The 17,602-nt window shown below is 49.1% G+C and overlaps 8 protein-coding genes across 8 annotated transcripts; 5 read left to right on the forward strand and 3 right to left on the reverse strand.

The window, feature by feature from the left end:
• Nucleotides 1–92: 92 nt before the first annotated feature.
• On the forward strand, nt 93–1,515 carry M437DRAFT_66651 (acid protease; the record flags this gene model as incomplete). The annotated part of the gene is made up of 3 exons (XM_041024800.1): nt 93–314; nt 370–524; nt 585–1,515. The coding sequence occupies 3 exons, from the start codon at nt 93–95 to the stop codon at nt 1,513–1,515; spliced, it is 1,308 nt and encodes a 435-aa protein (XP_040879245.1).
• Nucleotides 1,516–2,128: 613 nt separating this feature from the next.
• On the reverse strand, nt 2,129–2,860 carry M437DRAFT_66652 (uncharacterized protein; the record flags this gene model as incomplete). Its single annotated transcript, XM_041024801.1, has 3 exons — nt 2,129–2,245; nt 2,321–2,635; nt 2,690–2,860. 3 exons carry the CDS (start codon nt 2,858–2,860, stop codon nt 2,129–2,131), a joined length of 603 nt encoding a protein of 200 aa, XP_040879246.1.
• A 498-nt stretch (nt 2,861–3,358) lies between these two features.
• On the forward strand, nt 3,359–3,946 carry M437DRAFT_85123 (uncharacterized protein; the record flags this gene model as incomplete). The annotated part of the gene is made up of 1 exon (XM_041028239.1): nt 3,359–3,946. One exon carries the CDS (start codon nt 3,359–3,361, stop codon nt 3,944–3,946), a length of 588 nt encoding a protein of 195 aa, XP_040879247.1.
• Nucleotides 3,947–5,035: 1,089 nt separating this feature from the next.
• On the reverse strand, nt 5,036–8,842 carry M437DRAFT_75865 (uncharacterized protein; the record flags this gene model as incomplete). The annotated part of the gene is made up of 3 exons (XM_041026502.1): nt 5,036–7,309; nt 7,360–7,622; nt 8,830–8,842. The coding sequence occupies 3 exons, from the start codon at nt 8,840–8,842 to the stop codon at nt 5,036–5,038; spliced, it is 2,550 nt and encodes an 849-aa protein (XP_040879248.1).
• Nucleotides 8,843–10,484: 1,642 nt separating this feature from the next.
• On the reverse strand, nt 10,485–11,593 carry M437DRAFT_85125 (mitotic spindle checkpoint component mad2; the record flags this gene model as incomplete). The annotated part of the gene is made up of 9 exons (XM_041028240.1): nt 10,485–10,497; nt 10,564–10,830; nt 10,882–10,949; nt 11,004–11,149; nt 11,205–11,233; nt 11,286–11,324; nt 11,375–11,400; nt 11,449–11,474; nt 11,527–11,593. The coding sequence occupies 9 exons, from the start codon at nt 11,591–11,593 to the stop codon at nt 10,485–10,487; spliced, it is 681 nt and encodes a 226-aa protein (XP_040879249.1).
• Nucleotides 11,594–11,966: 373 nt separating this feature from the next.
• M437DRAFT_49956 (translation factor GUF1, mitochondrial) lies at nt 11,967–13,996 on the forward strand (the record flags this gene model as incomplete). Its single annotated transcript, XM_041021922.1, has 2 exons — nt 11,967–12,420; nt 12,480–13,996. The coding sequence occupies 2 exons, from the start codon at nt 11,967–11,969 to the stop codon at nt 13,994–13,996; spliced, it is 1,971 nt and encodes a 656-aa protein (XP_040879250.1).
• A 752-nt stretch (nt 13,997–14,748) lies between these two features.
• Nucleotides 14,749–15,941, forward strand: M437DRAFT_85127 (kinase-like protein; the record flags this gene model as incomplete). Its single annotated transcript, XM_041028241.1, has 5 exons — nt 14,749–15,082; nt 15,138–15,190; nt 15,249–15,344; nt 15,401–15,525; nt 15,593–15,941. 5 exons carry the CDS (start codon nt 14,749–14,751, stop codon nt 15,939–15,941), a joined length of 957 nt encoding a protein of 318 aa, XP_040879251.1.
• A 381-nt stretch (nt 15,942–16,322) lies between these two features.
• M437DRAFT_50291 (uncharacterized protein) lies at nt 16,323–17,279 on the forward strand (the record flags this gene model as incomplete). The annotated part of the gene is made up of 1 exon (XM_041021979.1): nt 16,323–17,279. One exon carries the CDS (start codon nt 16,323–16,325, stop codon nt 17,277–17,279), a length of 957 nt encoding a protein of 318 aa, XP_040879252.1.
• Nucleotides 17,280–17,602: the final 323 nt, after the last annotated feature.

Consider the following 17,602-nt stretch of genomic DNA (forward strand, 5'->3'; position numbering starts at 1 on the left):
ATTGTATTTGAGCCTGCCATCAACCTGCACCATCACTCCAACATCAACCTTTTTTCCTAACTATCAAATTCATACCAAAGTAACAAATCAACATGTCATCCAGCATCAAGCACAACCTCTCTCGTGTAAAGCTCATTCACAACCCTAACTACCAGCGCTCTGGTATCAAATCCTACGTCTACCTGCTCAGAAAATACAACTTCATCCCTACTCTCGATGGACCTTACTTCGTCGGCAATGTTGTGGAGCAGCTCGGCAAGCCCATCCTGGCCAGCAAGTTCGCTACTCACATTGGCGGCAAGGCTCGTGTCAAAGTGAGTTACAAAGACCATCTCAGCACTGTGCAATAAACTTAACTCGAAACAGCAGCACATTCTGATGAAGAAGGATCTCAGCACTGGTCACCAGGGCCAAGTCACGGCCGAAGACCAGCAGAACGATTCTGAGTACCTCTGTCAAGTCTCCATTGGTACCCCTGCTCAGACACTGACCCTCGATTTCGACACTGGTTCATCTGACCTTTGGTAAGTTGTACCGTGGCTATTATTTACTACCATAAAGATGCTAATCAATTAATCGATCAGGGTCTGGTCTACCAGTCTTGATCAGAGCACTCAATCTCAAGGTGTTCAGGCTGGACACACCATCTTTGACCCATCACAGAGCAGCACCTGGCAGGACTCTCAAGGCAGCACTTGGCAGATCTCCTACGGAGACCAGTCTTCGGCAAGCGGTACTGTGGGTACTGATGTTGTCACCGTCGGCGGTCTCGCAATCCAGAACCAGGCTGTCGAAATCGCCAACCAGATCTCTGCTCAGTTTGTCCAGAGCGCTGGTGATGGTCTGTTGGGCCTGGCTTGGGGCTCCATCAACACAGTCCAGCCTGAGCCTGTCAATACTCCAGTCACCAACATGATTCAGCAGGATGACATCCCACAGAGTGCTGAACTCTTCACCGCCTACCTCTCTGGAGTCAAGAGTGGTGAAGACAGCTTCTACACATTCGGCTACATCGACACTTCTGTCACCAACGGCCAGACCGTCAACTACACCCCTGTTGACAACTCTCAAGGCTTCTGGCAAATCTCATCCACATCCGCTCACGTCAATGGCAAGCAAATTCACCGTAACAACAACACTGCCATCATGGACACCGGCACCACTTTGTGCCTCGTCGACGACTCCCTGGTGAAGGCTGTCTACGCTGCCATTCCTGGATCCAAGTACGACTCAAGCCAACAGGGTTATGTCTTCCCTACCAACACTGCTGCTTCTGATCTTCCTGTTGTCACTGTTGCCATTGGTGATCACCAATACACCATCAACAAGGATGCCCTGGGCTTTGCCGATGCTGGAAATGGCATGACTTACGGTGGAATTCAAAGCCGTGGCAACATGACGATGGACATCTTTGGTGACGTGTGCTTGCGTAGCATCTACGCTGTCTTCGATCAGGGCAACCAGAGATTCGGAGCTGTTCAGCGTGCTGAGACCTCGTCCACCTCCAGCTCTTGAAGCTTTGCTGCGGAGGCTTCCGTTCTGGATGTTGAGGAGGGAGCGTATTAGCTAGACATGACCTATGACGATTGTACTTGAATTGATGAACCTGTGTTTCCGTTGATGTCCACTTCCAAAGGTCCAAATGTGACTCCATCTCATCCGAAGCGTTGTGCCTTCCACTTTCGGTAAAAACTTTGGCTTGGTTTTGAATTGGACCCATCTCAACCCGGACATTATTCACATTGCATAGCTACTCTGTTCCGTGTACGAAAAAAAAAATAAACTCATCTGTCTTGAGTTGGTTGTTCGTGTTTGCTTGATGGAGCATTTGTCGTGATGATGGTGGTATAGGGTGTGGTCTTGGCAAGAGTGACTTGACCTGCGGACCCTTTGGAGCAACTTCCTTTCATTCTAGCCTCGACAAAGTAATACAAGTAAACCATTTTTTAATTGAGTAGTAGGCTTGATTTGCGCATCAGAAGCGTTATTGATGTCAGGTTGAATGGCAGGCGTTCCACGAGTGTCTCATTCAAAAGCATCGTCGACTTCCTTTCTGAGTACATTGATTTGCTTCAGGTCACAGGTCAATAGCGTTCTATTCATCGTCCGCGATTTATTCAGCTGCCAGTTACTTCTTGCCCTCAGCTTGTTCGGCAGCGACTTTCCCTTCGTCTTCGACCTGTTTAGCAACTTTCTCGTACTCACCCTCGGCTCGTTCAGCAACCTTCTCTGCCTCGCCCTTAGTCTATTTAACAGTATTCTCTTCTTCGTCCTTAGCCTGTTCAACATCTTCCTCTCCTTCGTCCTCGGCTTATTTAACAATATTCTCTTCTTCACCTTCGGGCTCCTCGGCAGCTTCTTCTTCTGCATCTTCACCTTCGACCTGCTCACCGTACCACTCCTTGAGAGCTTCAGTAATAGCGACGTTGCGGTCTTGTGCGTCAGCCTCAGTCCAAAAGAGTTGATGCTCATACCAGTCGTCAGGTCTCCATGATCTCAACTCTTCATCCAGGTCATCGAGAAGATCGCGTATCTCTTTTTCGAGCCTTTCCCTCCGAGCTCTGGCAGGAGTGCCGGCAGCCGGTCGGTGCAGGTGCCAGTGTGCCAGGTAGTTCTCGGCTCGAAAGCGTGCTGTCTGCGTAACAGTGAGTCAAAAAATTGTCACCTCAAAAGAATTGGTTTCGCATACCTCAGCTTCGTACCAATTATCAGGCGCGTGGCCGAGGAGGATATGACAGCGCATGCGTGGGTAAGGAGGCAGTGAGTCATTCAAGATGCTTTCAACCTGCGCAACGCAAACCTCGTTGTTGCCATCGTTGTAGAGCTTGATGGCCAGCTCCAGGGGTTCGAACCAAGACATCGCAATATATCATGCAGTTCGGCTGGGTGGTGATGATGATCGTAAAGGTTCACGAAAATCAGTAGTACCGAAAGATAAGTCAAGAGTGGAATCTGCAAGATGTAAAGCTTTGAAAGATGCAGATTCTTGTTGCCATGAAACCTTCCTTCTCTAAATGCCGTGGTACAACACGGAAAACTTGTCCGAATTTGCTTTCACTCGCACTCGGTACTGTTTTCCCTTTGTTGCTCTTGTTGTTGTTCACACTCTTGTCGCGCAACGCGCCTTCTCACAAGCATTTCTCACGTTCGCACACATTCTCTTCCCTCAGGAAATCACGTAACTAATACAACAATCCAACCAAACAGTCATATATCAACCGCGTTGATCGGACCACGACGCCCTCGCGAGGTACGAGCACTACCTTCTGCCTGAATCAAACCTCCTCACCAACTGCTAATCGTCTTTTCTAGCATGGCCAATTCAAGCAGCACTTTGGGGCCATCCTCAAGCCCAATCATGGCTCAGAAGGAGAAGGCAGCTGACGAGGCAACCGAGTCCAGTAATTCTTGCATTTCTGACCAAGTCTCTCCACCTGGCTCCACTATTGATGTCCTCGCAGATCGCTTGGGTACCATTGAGGAGCATCTCGCCGACATCAAGAAGACCCTCGACAAGTTTGAACAAACTCTCGAACAAACTTTCAAGAACATGAACGAAAAGATGGACAAAGTCTTTTCAGATCTCTGTGAGGAAGTAAGGGCATTTGGCAATGAACACTCGCGACTTTCTCAAAGCGGCGACTTCTCTCGCAGCGAACCTGGCGCTCCTCCTTCGTCAAGCGTCCTGCTCATCCCCCGTAGAAACTTCGACAAGCAAGCACCTTCCAACCCAGTCCCTGTTGGTCACCCCGCATATCTCTTTGTCGTTCTATCTGGCTCAGGTTCTACGCGTCAGTTTGGCTATCCTGCTGTCGGCTGTGAGGGTGGCAGCTTTGTCACTGTCAGAGGCTTGGAGCTGGCCAGATTCGATGAGGACGGCGAAGTGTTTGACATGACACCTAGCGATTCTTTCATCGGTAACTTCTTGGAAGATGTTGATGTGTGAATGCCCAGAAGCAGCGCGTTTACATGCAGAGTATGGTCTCGAGTTTCTTTGGCTTGAGTTCGAATTGCAGACAAATGCAGGTTACCAGCAAGGGAATGGGTTTATTACAGCATTTTACACACCACACTGTTCTAGCATAGCATTGGCGTCAGGCACACTATGAGCACTTCCTGTGCAGCATTCAGCATCTTCCACGTGCATCAGCAACCTTTTGATCTGAAATGTAAATTGGGTTTTGGTTGAGTGCTGGACGACAAGCTCATTATGTCTTTGCGTCAAAGGTATTTGAACTCGAGAGAGAGATTCTCTGTAGCTCATGTTGTACTTGGATCATCATACCGACCACTCGACAGTGATCGGACAGCCCATGCAAATGTCATACATGAGCTTCAAAAAACCATCTCCACATCGGAAACCCTGGCATGGTGTCATGCTTTACCACCACCCATACCACTCAAGTCATGTATACCCTCAGCAACAATCACAGTTCACGAACCCTTATCGTACCCAGCCACCGACAAGTCTCTCGCCCAGCCACCTACCGAATATATTAAACACAAAGAACGCCGAATCAATCAATCAGGTACCATGGGATGACACTGGCCGTTGAAACCAAGGAAGCCGCTGAACACAAACGTTTAAAACGAAGAACACTCTCACGACCCTGCGTGACCCCCAGCCACCCGAGTTATCCGTCACCAATGAGGGAAAAGGTCTTCTCAAAAGGTCTAGACTTTGAATTCATGAATACGAGATGACTGTCAAGTGGCTGTTCAGACTCCATCACATAAGCAGGCAAGAGAAATAATAGCGAATTGGTCTTTTGTAATGGATAAGAAATTAGATAAGAAGATCTCTGGTATATAACGCTTTGGGTGTAAGAAAACGACAGTCTATAGGGTTGAACATCTCTGTGGTAATTCAAAAAGAGAGTTTTTGGTTCTTGCAAAAACATAACGCCGCCGCTTGGATCCAGTCAAACTGCAAAGATGGAAATGGTGTGTGACAAAGAGAGCATCGTGTGCCGTCATGAACATGAAGTTGAAAGAAGGAAAAGAAGAAATGACAACAACGTAGAGAGAAACCCCTCTACCATGTGAAAAGCATGAGGTTGGGGTTAAGAACGATAGGTAGTGCGAAGTGGCTGACCAGAACGGTAGCAAGCGGCCAGATGGCGAAGAATTGTGTAATTCGCCAGTTCCAGGGCAATGCAACTGCGCAGACGATCATACCAATAGCCATGAGAATGCAGAAGAGGAAGGTGAACTTGAAGTTCTTGATGACCTTTCCGACTTCCTTGAAGAAGGTGGTGTTCTCAGCTTCCTTGCTAGTGGCACCCCAGTTCATGTCGATACCGAACATGTGTGACAAAAGAGCTTGCGACAAATGCATGGAAAGTCCACCGAGGAAAATGGTAAACATGGGAATCCACATGAAGTTGGTGAGGAGGCCGCGGATTAGACCTTGCTCGTCGGTACGGTAGCGGAGGATAGCGAGGGCGACGTTACCGAGACCGGTGAAGACAACGATAATAGCAAGGTAAACCTGGAACGAATCAAGGTAGTACTTGTCTTGGTAAGAGTTGTACCAGCCGAGGAGGAAATAGTTCAGGATAGTCAGAATCCAGGCGCTACCAATAGCGTAGTAAGTACCGATATAAGCCATGATAGTGAATTTAGAAGGAAGAGGCATTGCAGAGGTGATGAAGTTGCGGAAGAGCTTGGTGAAGGGACCGCGAGTAGGCCAGTAGCGAATAGGGTGGAAGAGGAGTTCGTTGCAGCCGTAGGCGTACTTTTCCCAACGAGCAAGCTCGTCGTAGACGGTGAGCGAGACACCTTCCTTGAAACCATCGCCAGTGTAACCACCAAGACGGACCACGTAACCATCATTTTGAAGACGAAGGGCCATGTCGAAATCTTCAGAGACAGTCGCCTCAGACCAGTACTTCTCGCGATTATCATCCTCGCAGTCGTAGGCAATGTTCTGAACCGAAGACCATCTGAGGATAGCGTTGTGACCGACGAAAGGAGCAACATCACCACTGGCAACAGCGTACTTGATCTGAGTGTAAATGAGGTTGGTGAAGAAAGTGATACCCTTCTCGAAGAAGCTGTCGGTAACGTTCATAACACCGGAAGCGTACTGGAGAATGGCGACCTGAGGAGATTGGTGCATTTCACTAGCGGCGTCAAGCAAGCAATCGGTAGGAACACGGGTATCGGAATCGATCAGAAGGATGTAATCGCCAAGACGGACGTTACCATCTGCCCAGGTGCGGCCTTCGTCTTCCTCGACAACCTCGTTGAGAGCCTTGACGTAGAGTTCGGCCTCGTCCTCGTTGCTCCAGTTGTTGTGCTTGGGAGCTGCGTTCATCTTGTCTTCAATACGGTTGCTGACCCAGAGAGCGTAGTTCATGTTCGAAGCCTTCTTGAACTTTCCGCGACGGACAAAGGGATCACCGTGCTCACCCTTGGGGTCGTGGCGAGGACGAGCGACCCATCCAATGTTGTGCTCATCGTAGAAGTCCTGGCGGGCGCGAGCCTCCTCCTCAGAAATCAGCTGCATACCGTCGTCATTGACAAAGATGTTGGCAGTGCCGCCTTGCATCTCGTAGGTGGAGATAGCTGCCTTGATAGAGTGGACTGTGGGTTCGATGACAGCCTGAAGACCTTCCTTGTAAACAGGACACTGAATGGTAATGTGAGGCAGAGCGACGAGATCAGCGTTGAGGCGTTTCGGGGCGACACCCGAGTAGAACTTGGTGTTGGACGTCAATTGAGAGATTGGACCAAACAATTGAGCAAGGTTTCCGACAAGAGCCTGGAAGAAGAAGAGCGAGACCCAGAACTGAGGCAGGAAGCAGAGAAGGAAGGCAATACGGGCATAGCCACCGTCGTAGCCAATCTCGATAGCAACTTTACGCCAACCCAAGCCTAGGACGACGATAATGAGGCAAAGAGTCAGTGCGTTGCAGATAGCCTGGGTGAGAACGATGCGACGGGGTTTCTCGAACGCACCAGCCTCTTCGCTGTCGGCACCAATCTCATCGATGTTGATCTGAGCAGCCTTCTCCTTCTCTGAGATTTCTTCTTCCTCTTCTTCTCCCTCCTGACGCCAGACCATTTTCATAAGTGCTTGCTCGATGTCCTCGGCACGCTTGATCAAATGTCTCGGGTCATCATCCCAGACGACGAGGATGCCACGGTCGGCGATGAAAGCAGCAAACTGGTGCTTAGCGCATCGTGGCAGGTAAGACATGTCGGGGAGAACTTGGAGACGAAGGCCACTCTTCAGAGGGATGAACGGGCTGTCGTTTCCGTGGAGGAACAGCTTGATAACGCGAGTGTTGACGGTCATGGCAGACTAGAGACACAATTAGAGGAGCAATTGAAATAGAAGGAGCGTGTACTCACTCTAACGTTGAGAGTCTCGATTGCCTTGAAGAAGCCGAAAGGCTCGCTCTCGAGATCTGAAGGGCAGCATGCGTACTTTCCTCTTGACTTCTTGAGCAGAATACCCTCGTCGTGTCCACCAGCAGTCCAGAGAAGTTCCATCTGCTTTTGGTAAAGGTTGTTGACCATCATGTCACACTTGATGTCGAGAATTTCCTCCTTTGCGTGGTTGCGGAAATCGCCCTCGGGGAACACAGATACTGGCCTTGATCCGAAGGGTGTTGCTGCGCCAGAGACTGCTTGTTGAGGTGTTGATGTGCCAGTGGCCGGAGCCTTCTCGTTGAGCTCGGGTTTTTTCTCCTCCTTCTTGTCAGACTTGCGGCCTGGGGCCAGATATGATTTAAGACCCATTGTGTGAGGATTAATGTGATGTTAAGATATGAATGTAATGCTGGCTATAGCCAAGCTTGTTGATTAACGTCCAGTAAGTTCCGAGTCGAATGCTTCGATAAACCTGGGTGTCAAGTTGTTGTAAGGCTTGGACTAGTATATTGTCTCAAGCTCGAAACGAGAGGATGAGGATCAGCAAAGACCTCTAGATGTTGTGATAAGATGGGGAGTGATAGTGTATAGTTGGAAGGAAAAAAGAAGAGCGGAAAGAAGGTGTGGTCGAGGACGGCATCACGACTACTTAGTAGTCCGAGACCACAACGCCAAGAGATTGGATTTGATAGTGTAGATGCCAGCAGCTGCTGAGGCCAAGCCAGACATGGCCGAGCCAGAACGTCCCAAAACGGGTTTGATCCAGCACGGTCGAGCGTAGCGTGAAAAGTCTTGTCCTATTTTGGCGGCCGAGGCGACGCTAACGGCCATGCACATCGGTTGCCTGTCTTAACCTTATCACCCGTGGTGCGTACCTGACATCGGCAATGGTCCGGTGAGAAGTGGGCGAGAGGTCTCTGCCGCTCAACTGCTTTCTCGACACAATCTAGCAGGCATCCTGTGTGCCGCCAACGGCCGAGGCTCTCCACGTCGAGCTGATTAGAAAGCCATGCGTTGATCATTGATTCAAATCTTGCTGATCTCTGAGATTCCAGTGCGGAGGAATAACGACATCGACCGTCCGTGGCTGACTATTTCGAATTGATGAACGGAGGACCCGAAGCAAAGATGCAATCGTGCGAGTTCGTGGTCTCACCACGCAGCTGCCCGCCGACATGCGACAAAATGTGGAAATTCGTCATTTTGCAGGGGTTCATTCTCAGGTGAATGTCTGCATGCAGCATTGGCAGGAGCCTTTAGCGAACCACCTGCTCAACGGAAATCGCAACCAGCGAAACCCAGCGTGCGGATAGCGCCTCGCGCGATGGATGGCACATGCAGGCCGAAACCTGATTGCAAGCGCGCATCGCGAAGCTTTGTTGTTCCCGTCGCTAAACAGAAACGATTTTCCTTCTACGTTCTTCGCCACGTCGAAGAACACCGAGCTGCGAGACCGCGCCATGGCTCTCAGGTGTAGACTATGACGAGACTGGTCTCGTCGATGTCTCAGATGTGTTTTCCTTCAGCTGCCCTCCGACTCGATAGCTGTTCTCCGGTGCAGCCGTGCACTTGGCGTTTGCTCATAACGGCCCGGCCGATCGTTTGTACAAGAGGCTGGGTCTCGTTGCAATACCCGTACGGCAGGTTTATCAAAGACCTTGTCGACGGCACAGATCTCTTGACAAGTCTTGTTGCTTCCGTGTTTTGACGACCGAAGCTTGCTTGTGATGAGAAGTCCGCGTTATGGTACTGGGTTACTTATGCAGGTCCAAGGAACATGCTTTTGGTTTCGACGGCTGGCACCCAAAAATACACTAAACGCAGCCAAGGTTCAATGCTATTTTGAGTTGCATCTCATAGTCTGTTCATGCATGATGCCGTGGCGGGCTGTCCTCACCAATATTCTTCCTCACGGTTTTCCTACCCACCGTTCGGCTTCGACGTTTTGATAAGAACACGACAGGTATCCAACTGTTGTATGCGAACGCATTCATGGGATTCTTGCTCCTTGATATATAGAGAGGCTGGGGAACCGCATTTTTCCACCTCGAACGACCCTAGAAATGCCAGCACCACGATTTCAATTCTTTGTAATTGTAGCCACGCGATGATCGCGCGAGCTCTGTGCTTTTGCGCGCTGTTTCGGCTCGTGCCTTTTTGATGATCTCCTTGCATCAATGAACCCCATCACATCATGTATCGCGATTATTCCCACACATTTGGGTTTATTGAAAACACATGATAGTATAGAGACACATGGAGGTACTCGATAAAAAGAGAAAGGAAAAATTGCATGATAGCGCGAGAGACTCCACTCCACTCTATCAGCTATTGATGCACACGGTCCCCCCCTTTCGTGTGCATGGATGCTCGTGCGTGCATCGCGATGAGTGAAAAAAAGTAGGAACAGCTGAGAGGCACAGATGTAGCTGAGCAATAATTACGCCCAGTCTTTTTTAGTTGGAAATCTTGCAGTGCAATATTGCTTTGCGTTCAGCCGCTGCTTTCGGTTGAGTCATGGTTCATGGGATTTTGAGGATAGGTTGGGTCGAGTTTTAATCTCAGCCCTTTTTCTTCCTTCGCTCTTATCCGCTCCCGTCGCCCGTGTTGAAGGTAAAAGCTATTTACGCTTCGCGGCTTTACCGTTGCTGCAGCTGCAGCTGAAGGGTGTGTCTAGTCCAGTGTTATCAAACTTCTTTGTGCGTCGAGAGCTGAAGAGCTGGTATCATGGCTGTGGAGATTGTTCGTTGGGCATGGCGTGGCTGAGGCTTCGCATGCAGACACGAACGCTTGACAGATGGCTTATTCGATCAGGGGCAGAGTTATGATTGTCATGAAGCGTCGCTGCTCTTGAAAGAATGTCGAATAGCACAGATTGGCATACAAGTCATGAGTGGGGAAGTGCCAGATTCTCTCAACGGCCCATCTACGTATCATCCTACAGATTTTGCTTTCGGCCTGTCTCACAGATCTCAACCGTCTGAAAATGCCTTTTGTAAGTGCAGAAACCGGCATTTTCTTATTGTTTGAGGAATTCAACGCTCAATGCCGCCCGAACCTTGCTTCTACAGTATGCTTCTTCCGAGGTCCCTCATTCTCAACGCTCATTCGGCCAATCTGTTTGAGAGCACGTCAGAGATGGTCACAAAGCAAGACATATGACAGTTATGGTGACAATCATACCTGTAGCTCACGAGAGTATCGACTTTGTGGTTGTTCGTGGAGAAGCTGCGTAGTTGCACCTTCTCAGCATCTTGGATGTCTTTTGCATCGCTATCACCCCATTCTAGAGGAACCTCTGAGTCTTGGTCGGCATAGACCAGTACGTTGAAGGTGCAGTTGCCATCGAGCATGGGTAAGAAGGTAACGGATGCTGTGATCTGACGGAAGATGGACTGTATCTCCTGTTGCACCTCTTGGTCGGACTTCTCAGGTGCTTGCTCAGTTGTGCTAGGTTCACGGTCAGCAACTATCTGCGTTCATGTGCCACACTTGTCGTACCTAGCAGCGTTCTCATCGGCGGACTTGCTTGAGCTCTTCTTCTTGGAGTCTTTGCCGAATATTTGAACCTAAACCATGATCAATCGCTCAGTGGTATATCTCGAGGACAGGGTGTTACCAACGTCAAACTGCCATCTTTCGACAGGCTCGCCAGTCTCTTTGCTGGTGATGACAATGATGAGTTTTGAAATTTTCGATTTCAGCATCCACTTGTTCAGCTGTGACATGATCTTCTTGATGTAGGCTTTGACTTGGTCATCTTGGGAGACTGTGACAGACGTTAGCATTGCAAGTACCTGGTATCGTAAAGATTGTCACCTTACCCAGCATGTTGAGACCATATTTCTTGACTCTACAAACCTTGTTAGAGACAGAAGGTATACTTGCAGGATGTGAGTGCGTACGCTGTAAAGTCTTCAGGTGGATAAACACCACGCTGGAACCTATGACAGTGAGGGAGAGACTTCAGTTCGAACTCTGACGATCAGCTTACAGGATTGTGTTGATACAATACTCGAACTGTTATCAAGTTAGCTCCATAGAATTAGTAGGTCGAGGTAGATGTACAAATTCTGTGACTGTTTTGGAAGAGCCTGGACATGGTTAATTTTTCGATGAGTCTGATGGTCCGTCTGAACAACGCACCTTTCAGAGCAAGCTTGTGTGTGTTCTTCTCCTTGGACTCCTTAGGCTCTTTTTTTGCTGGAGGCATGATGGGTGTGTGATTTGTTCTAGCGCAGTGGTAGTTCAAGATGTTGGTAGCCAACGAAAAAGATTAGTTTGTTTATGCAGTGAATCACGGGTCAACAGTGTGCAGAGAGAAGAAGACGAAGTTCAAGGGAGTGTAGCAGTCCGAGGAATTGAAGATGACGGATGTCTGATGGACCAGAAAGTGTCGTAAACAGTGTGATAGAGTGATATGGCTAGCGAGTCGTGGAATTGATGGTGACAGGCAGGGAGAGAGCTTGGACAGCTTCGGGCCGAGAAACGACGAAGTCGCAAAGCAGCGCAGTCAAGACTCGAAATATTTACATTCAACTACACGACCATTCGACTTCCCCCGGGCAGGCAGACCGCAGGACCAGATGCAAGCATGCTTCTTTCGTGCCCTTCATAGACGCCTAGGCGCGTGTAACGTCAACGCGCCCAAAATCAACCATGCCTATACACGCCTCTTCCACGCATCGCCCTGCAGACTAGCTCAGGCCGCTAAGGTGCAATCCGACCTCGAGAAACGAATTGCCGCCATCCCTATAGAGCGCTTTCGCAACTTCTGCATCGTCGCTCACGTCGACCATGGAAAAAGTACCTTGAGTGACCGTCTGCTCGAGCTTACTGGTGTCATTGAAAAAGGTGGAAATGCCCAGAGTCTGGACAGGCTCGATGTCGAGCGAGAAAGAGGTATCACTGTCAAGGCCCAGACATGTACCATGCTATACAATCACAAAGGCCTGGACTACATGTTGCACCTGGTCGATACTCCTGGCCACGTCGACTTCAGAGCAGAGGTCTCAAGAAGTTACGCCAGCTGCGGCGGAGGTGCGTTGCCTAGTAGCCTCAATCTCGACAGAATCCATGCGCTGACCATGTCCGTACAGCTTTGCTAGTCGTTGATGCAAGTCAGGGTGTCCAGGCACAGACTGTCGCCAATTTCTACCTCGCTTTCTCCCAGGGCCTCACTCTTGTTCCCGTTATCAACAAAATCGATCTGCCTACAGCCGACGCCCCGCGCGCACTTGAACAGATCAAGGACACTTTCGAGTTGGACCCCAAAAAAGCAGTTTTAGTTTCAGCAAAGTCTGGTATCAATGTCGAAGCATTGCTCCCTAGCGTCGTCGAGAACATTCCCGCTCCTGTTGGAGATGAAAACAAGCCGCTGCGTCTTCTCCTGGTAGATTCGTGGTACGACAACTACAAGGGTGTCATCTTGCTGGTCCGCATTTTCCAAGGTCAGGTCAAGCCTGGCGATCATGTCACATCATTCGCTACTGGCATCAAATACTATGTTGGCGAGGTCGGAATCATGTATCCTCTGCAGACGCCCATGTCGGTACTGCGCGCTGGTCAGGTCGGCTACATCTACTTCAATCCTGGAATGAAGCGTTCGCAAGATGCCAAAGTTGGCGACACCTATACCACTGTCGGCTCTGAGAAGCTTGTGGAGATGCTGCCTGGCTTTGAGGAGCCTAAACCCATGGTTTTTGTTGCTGCTTTTCCCGTCGACCAGAGCAACTACGAACACTTGGAGGACAGCATCAACCAGATTGTGCTCAACGATCGTAGTGTCTATGTTCAGAAAGAGTCATCGGAAGCTCTGGGTGCAGGCTGGCGTCTTGGCTTCTTGGGCACATTACATTGCTCTGTCTTCGAGGACCGTCTCCGACAAGAGCATGGAGCGAGTATCATCATCACTCCTCCGTCCGTGCCATTCAAAATCATCGACCAGAAGGGCAAAGAGACAATTGTCTCAAATCCGAACGATTTTCCTGAAACCGACACACTGCATCAAAAGGTACAGGAGCTACAAGAACCGTTTGTCCTTGCCACCATCACTATGCCCGAGGAGTATCTTGGCAAGGTCATCGAACTGTGCGAAGGCAACAGAGGTGTACAACACGAGCTCACGTTCTTCACATCAACACAAGTCATTCTGAAATACGAACTGCCGCTAGCGCAACTGGTAGATGACTTCTTTGGCAAGCTTAAAGGCTTGACCAAAGGTTATGCGTCCCTCGACTACGAGGATGCTGGCTGGCGCAAATCTAGCATCATTAAGCTGCAATTGCACGTCAACAAAATCCCTGTTGATGCAGTCGCTCGTGTTTGTCACCACAGTCAAGCCGAGCGCATCGGCAAGCAATGGGTCACAAAATTCAAGGAGCATGTTGATCGACAAATGTTTGAAATTGTCATTCAAGCTGTTGCTGGCAGAAGAATTGTGGCTCGTGAAACCATCAAGCCTTTCCGAAAGGATGTTTTGGCAAAGCTTCACGCAGCCGATACCAGTAGAAGAAGGAAGTTGCTTGAAAGGCAGAAGGAAGGAAGGAAGAAGCTGAGAGCTGTTGGCAACGTCGTTATTGACCAGAAAGCATTCCAGGGCTTCTTGGCGAAATGAGCTGCTTCTGGAAGGCACGCTGCATCGCTCTTTCTCAATTGTGGAGACAAGTTGTTCTTCATCTATCTATAATGTAAATGACCATCGCAGATTCTTCGTCTGACGAATTTGGCGTAACTTCAGGCCATCTTAGCGTTGTGTCCAGACGAACTGTGACAATTCGTTCTGGTGTGAAGGCAGCAACCAGAGCCATCATGACAAAGAATCCTTACAAGCCTTTGGTACCAAATTCGCCTTTGTTCGGATTCCGTTTGCAAAAGACTGGCAACCAAATGCGATAGTGATGATTTCCAATATGGAAGCGCAACAATTCTGTAAGATCACCAAACTCACATTAATCCACCCTCTCTTGAGACTATCACCATCTCCAATTCTGCGGTATGCCTCGAGCTCGTAATCCTCAACCTCTGTTACCAAACTTCGACAGGAGCTCCTTTGGCAGTCTCCGCGATGGTGCCAAAGACAAACTGGTTGATCTATTCCTGAGATGGACCTTTGGTCGTCCTGATCATACTGGAAACGCACGTCAACTGCGAGACGGACAATGGCTGCCCATGCAACCCCACTTCTGGCGAGGAGAGCATCCACTTGGCGAAGGTGGTATGGGTATAGTGCATTTATGGTGCTGCGTTGACAACAATAATCGCATTCGAGATCGGGTTATTGTGAAACAAGTACATCCTGGAGCCAGAACCTTTTAGCGCAGAGATGTTTGGCGTAACGGACAGATAGGCGGCGAGCCTAGAGAAAGCATGTTGGGCAACGAAGTCTACGATAACTTGGAAGCTTCTGCCCCGGGCGATGGAAAATTCGTTACACAGTGCCTTGGCTATGGTGGAATGCAGGATCCTCTTCCAGAAGTTTCTGCAATGACGAGCAACACCATGTACAGGGCTATAGCTGCGTACAAGCTCTATATTGAGTACTGTCCATTTGGCGATTTAAGGGATGCCATCATACGACAGAGGGAGGCTCGGGAACCTTTCCATGAAGGATTCATCTGGATGGTATTCGAAGCGCTTGCAGAGTGCGCCGTGGCAATGGATCAATCCAACATTGTACATTCAGATATCACAACAAGCAACAGTAAGTCCTGCCTCGAGTATCTCCAGGTACCACAGGAAGCTGATCAATGGGCAAGTCCTGCTATCCAATAGTGATCCCGAGCGATTCAAGATCTGGCCTGTACCGAAGGTAAGCTTGATGAACAGATACCCCAAATGATCTGAGCTCTTATTGACAAAAAACTCAGCTATCTGATTTTGGGTCGTCGCGAATCATCGATGGAGCTGCCAGAAGACGGCTTACGGGACACGATGAAGCAATGCACCCGTACTTCACACCACCGGTAATCTAGAAGCTGGCCTAATTCTATAAAAGCACGTATTCTAACAATTGGTTTAGGAATTGACCAGAGACGATGCCGATTTCGGCTGGGCTGTTCCTGGCTTGTATGTCACCAACAAGACAAATGTGTGGAGCATTGGTCTCATCATATGCTGTCTAATGCGCTTGCAACCACAACTTCCGTACGTCTTCCTTCACTCTTAGTTCCCAGCGTTTCTTTTGTTAAAGCTCATACTGACCGAATCGTAGGGAAACCGTTCGTATTGACGACGAACCGCCACGACCGATAGATCGACAACTCCGCTTTGACATCCTACACCAAAGGGAGATCAAAAAGCTTCAACACAGTTCAGCCAACTACAGTGTAGAGCTGAGAAAGCTCGTGCGATCATGTGTGAAATACGATCCGGCTCGGAGACCAAGTCCCAAGCAGCTATTGAAAGCAGTAAGGCGATTAATGGATGGTCGCGTTGGTGGATTTGATACTTATGGGAGAGGTTTTGGTAGGATTCCGTGGAATAAGAAAGAGAGACTCCGAGGAAAACTCAAGGATATCTGGGCGGTTGGCACAGAAACTGATATTCGTCTGAGACCATGATTGGCTCTCTGTTAGAATTATCATAGTCAAATTTGTTGGGACGAGATATCTAGACATGATGCTATACAGTACCCCACGCTCAGTGTGCCGTTGGTTCTGCATTAAATCTATTCTTGATGTGTAGATGGTCTTCTGTTCTGACAAACAGACCGTTCGATCTACATAGCACGAAGAAAGCACAAAGAAGATCTACCATGCTTTGTATTCCCCATAAGAAATTGACCACGCTTTTACTTCGGTTCGATTCCCTTTGTCTGCGAATTCCAACAGACCAGTATCCGCATGCGGCGGACAAGAACTCTCGTGCTGGGAAAGAGACCTATATTGGAGCCGCACACAAAATCTCTTTTGCCATCTGTGTCACCGCTCACACTCTACAACATGAAGCTGCTCCCACAAGGGAACTTTAACCCTTTCTCAGGGCTAGCACAAGCTGTGCAAGACGAATTGACCTCGAGATTCTTGAAGAAATGGAGATTCAGAAGCCCGCAATACAGAGGCAATGCACCAGCATTGCAACAGGGAGAGTGGTTGCCAATTCAAACCTCCCGTGACGACAGAGGGCAAGAACAACCTTTGGGAGATGGAGGCTTGGGTGTTGTACACCTCTGGTGTTGCGTCGATGCCAACAATCGCGTTATCGACCGTGTCATTGTCAAGAACGTATTTCCTGGAACTGAGGCTTGGGCGCTTCCAAGCCTGTGGCGAGATGGACGTATAGGAGGCGAGCCGCGAGAAGCCATGATCAGTAACGAGGTGTACGACCAACTCGAAGCCGCCAATCCTGGAGATGGACGATTTGTTACCAGATGTCTAGGTTATGGAAACATACATGATCCTTTCAGATACGATGACGACGGCATGATTTTATCTTATCTCGATCCGTTGTTAGGAGACGCAGACATTTTAGGAGGTCCACCGAGAGTACGCAATCCACTGTCAGGAAAGCCCGTCACCTACCGTATACCTAGCTACAAACTGTATTTCGAATACTGTGCGCATGGCGACTTGCATACTCAAATCCAGGCCCAAACTAGAGAAGAAAATCGTAACCGGGTGACAAAGGCAAGAAAACCTGGAGGCAACAAACGGCGCAAGTTACAAGTCATTCAGAACGTACCTTTCCACGAAGGTTTCATTTGGAGAATGTTTGAAGCATTGGCAAAGTGTGCGGTAGCAATGGAGAGGGCGAATGTTTTGCACGGAGACTTGTGTCCTACGAATAGTAAGTCTTCTCGCGTCTTCACAAGTATCAAGTCTCGTACTAACCAATCCGCCAAGTTTTCTTGGGCGCGAGCGATCCTAACAGATTCAAAATCTGGCCTGTCCCCAAGGTAAAGCCATGATAGCAGTGTCGATTTGGAGCATTGTACTCACATATATCCTAGTTGTCGGACTTTGGCTCGTCGCGGCACATCGACTTCATGACGAAAAATCGATTCGAACAATGGGAAGAGGCCATGCAAGTATCATTTACACCTCCGGTAATGACAAGAGATAGACCACAAACTCAATATCACCCAGCTAACAGCTGTCCAGGAACTCGCCAGGCCGAGAGGACGATACGAAGTTCCGGGCATGAAAATTACACACAAGACCAATGTCTGGCAGATAGGCATGGTAATCGCTTGCATGATGCGTCTGGATGTTTACCTTCCGTG

Source organism: Aureobasidium melanogenum (assembly GCF_000721775.1).
Source record: "Aureobasidium melanogenum CBS 110374 unplaced genomic scaffold scaffold_12, whole genome shotgun sequence".
NCBI classification, from domain to species: Eukaryota; Fungi; Ascomycota; class Dothideomycetes; order Dothideales; family Saccotheciaceae; genus Aureobasidium; species Aureobasidium melanogenum.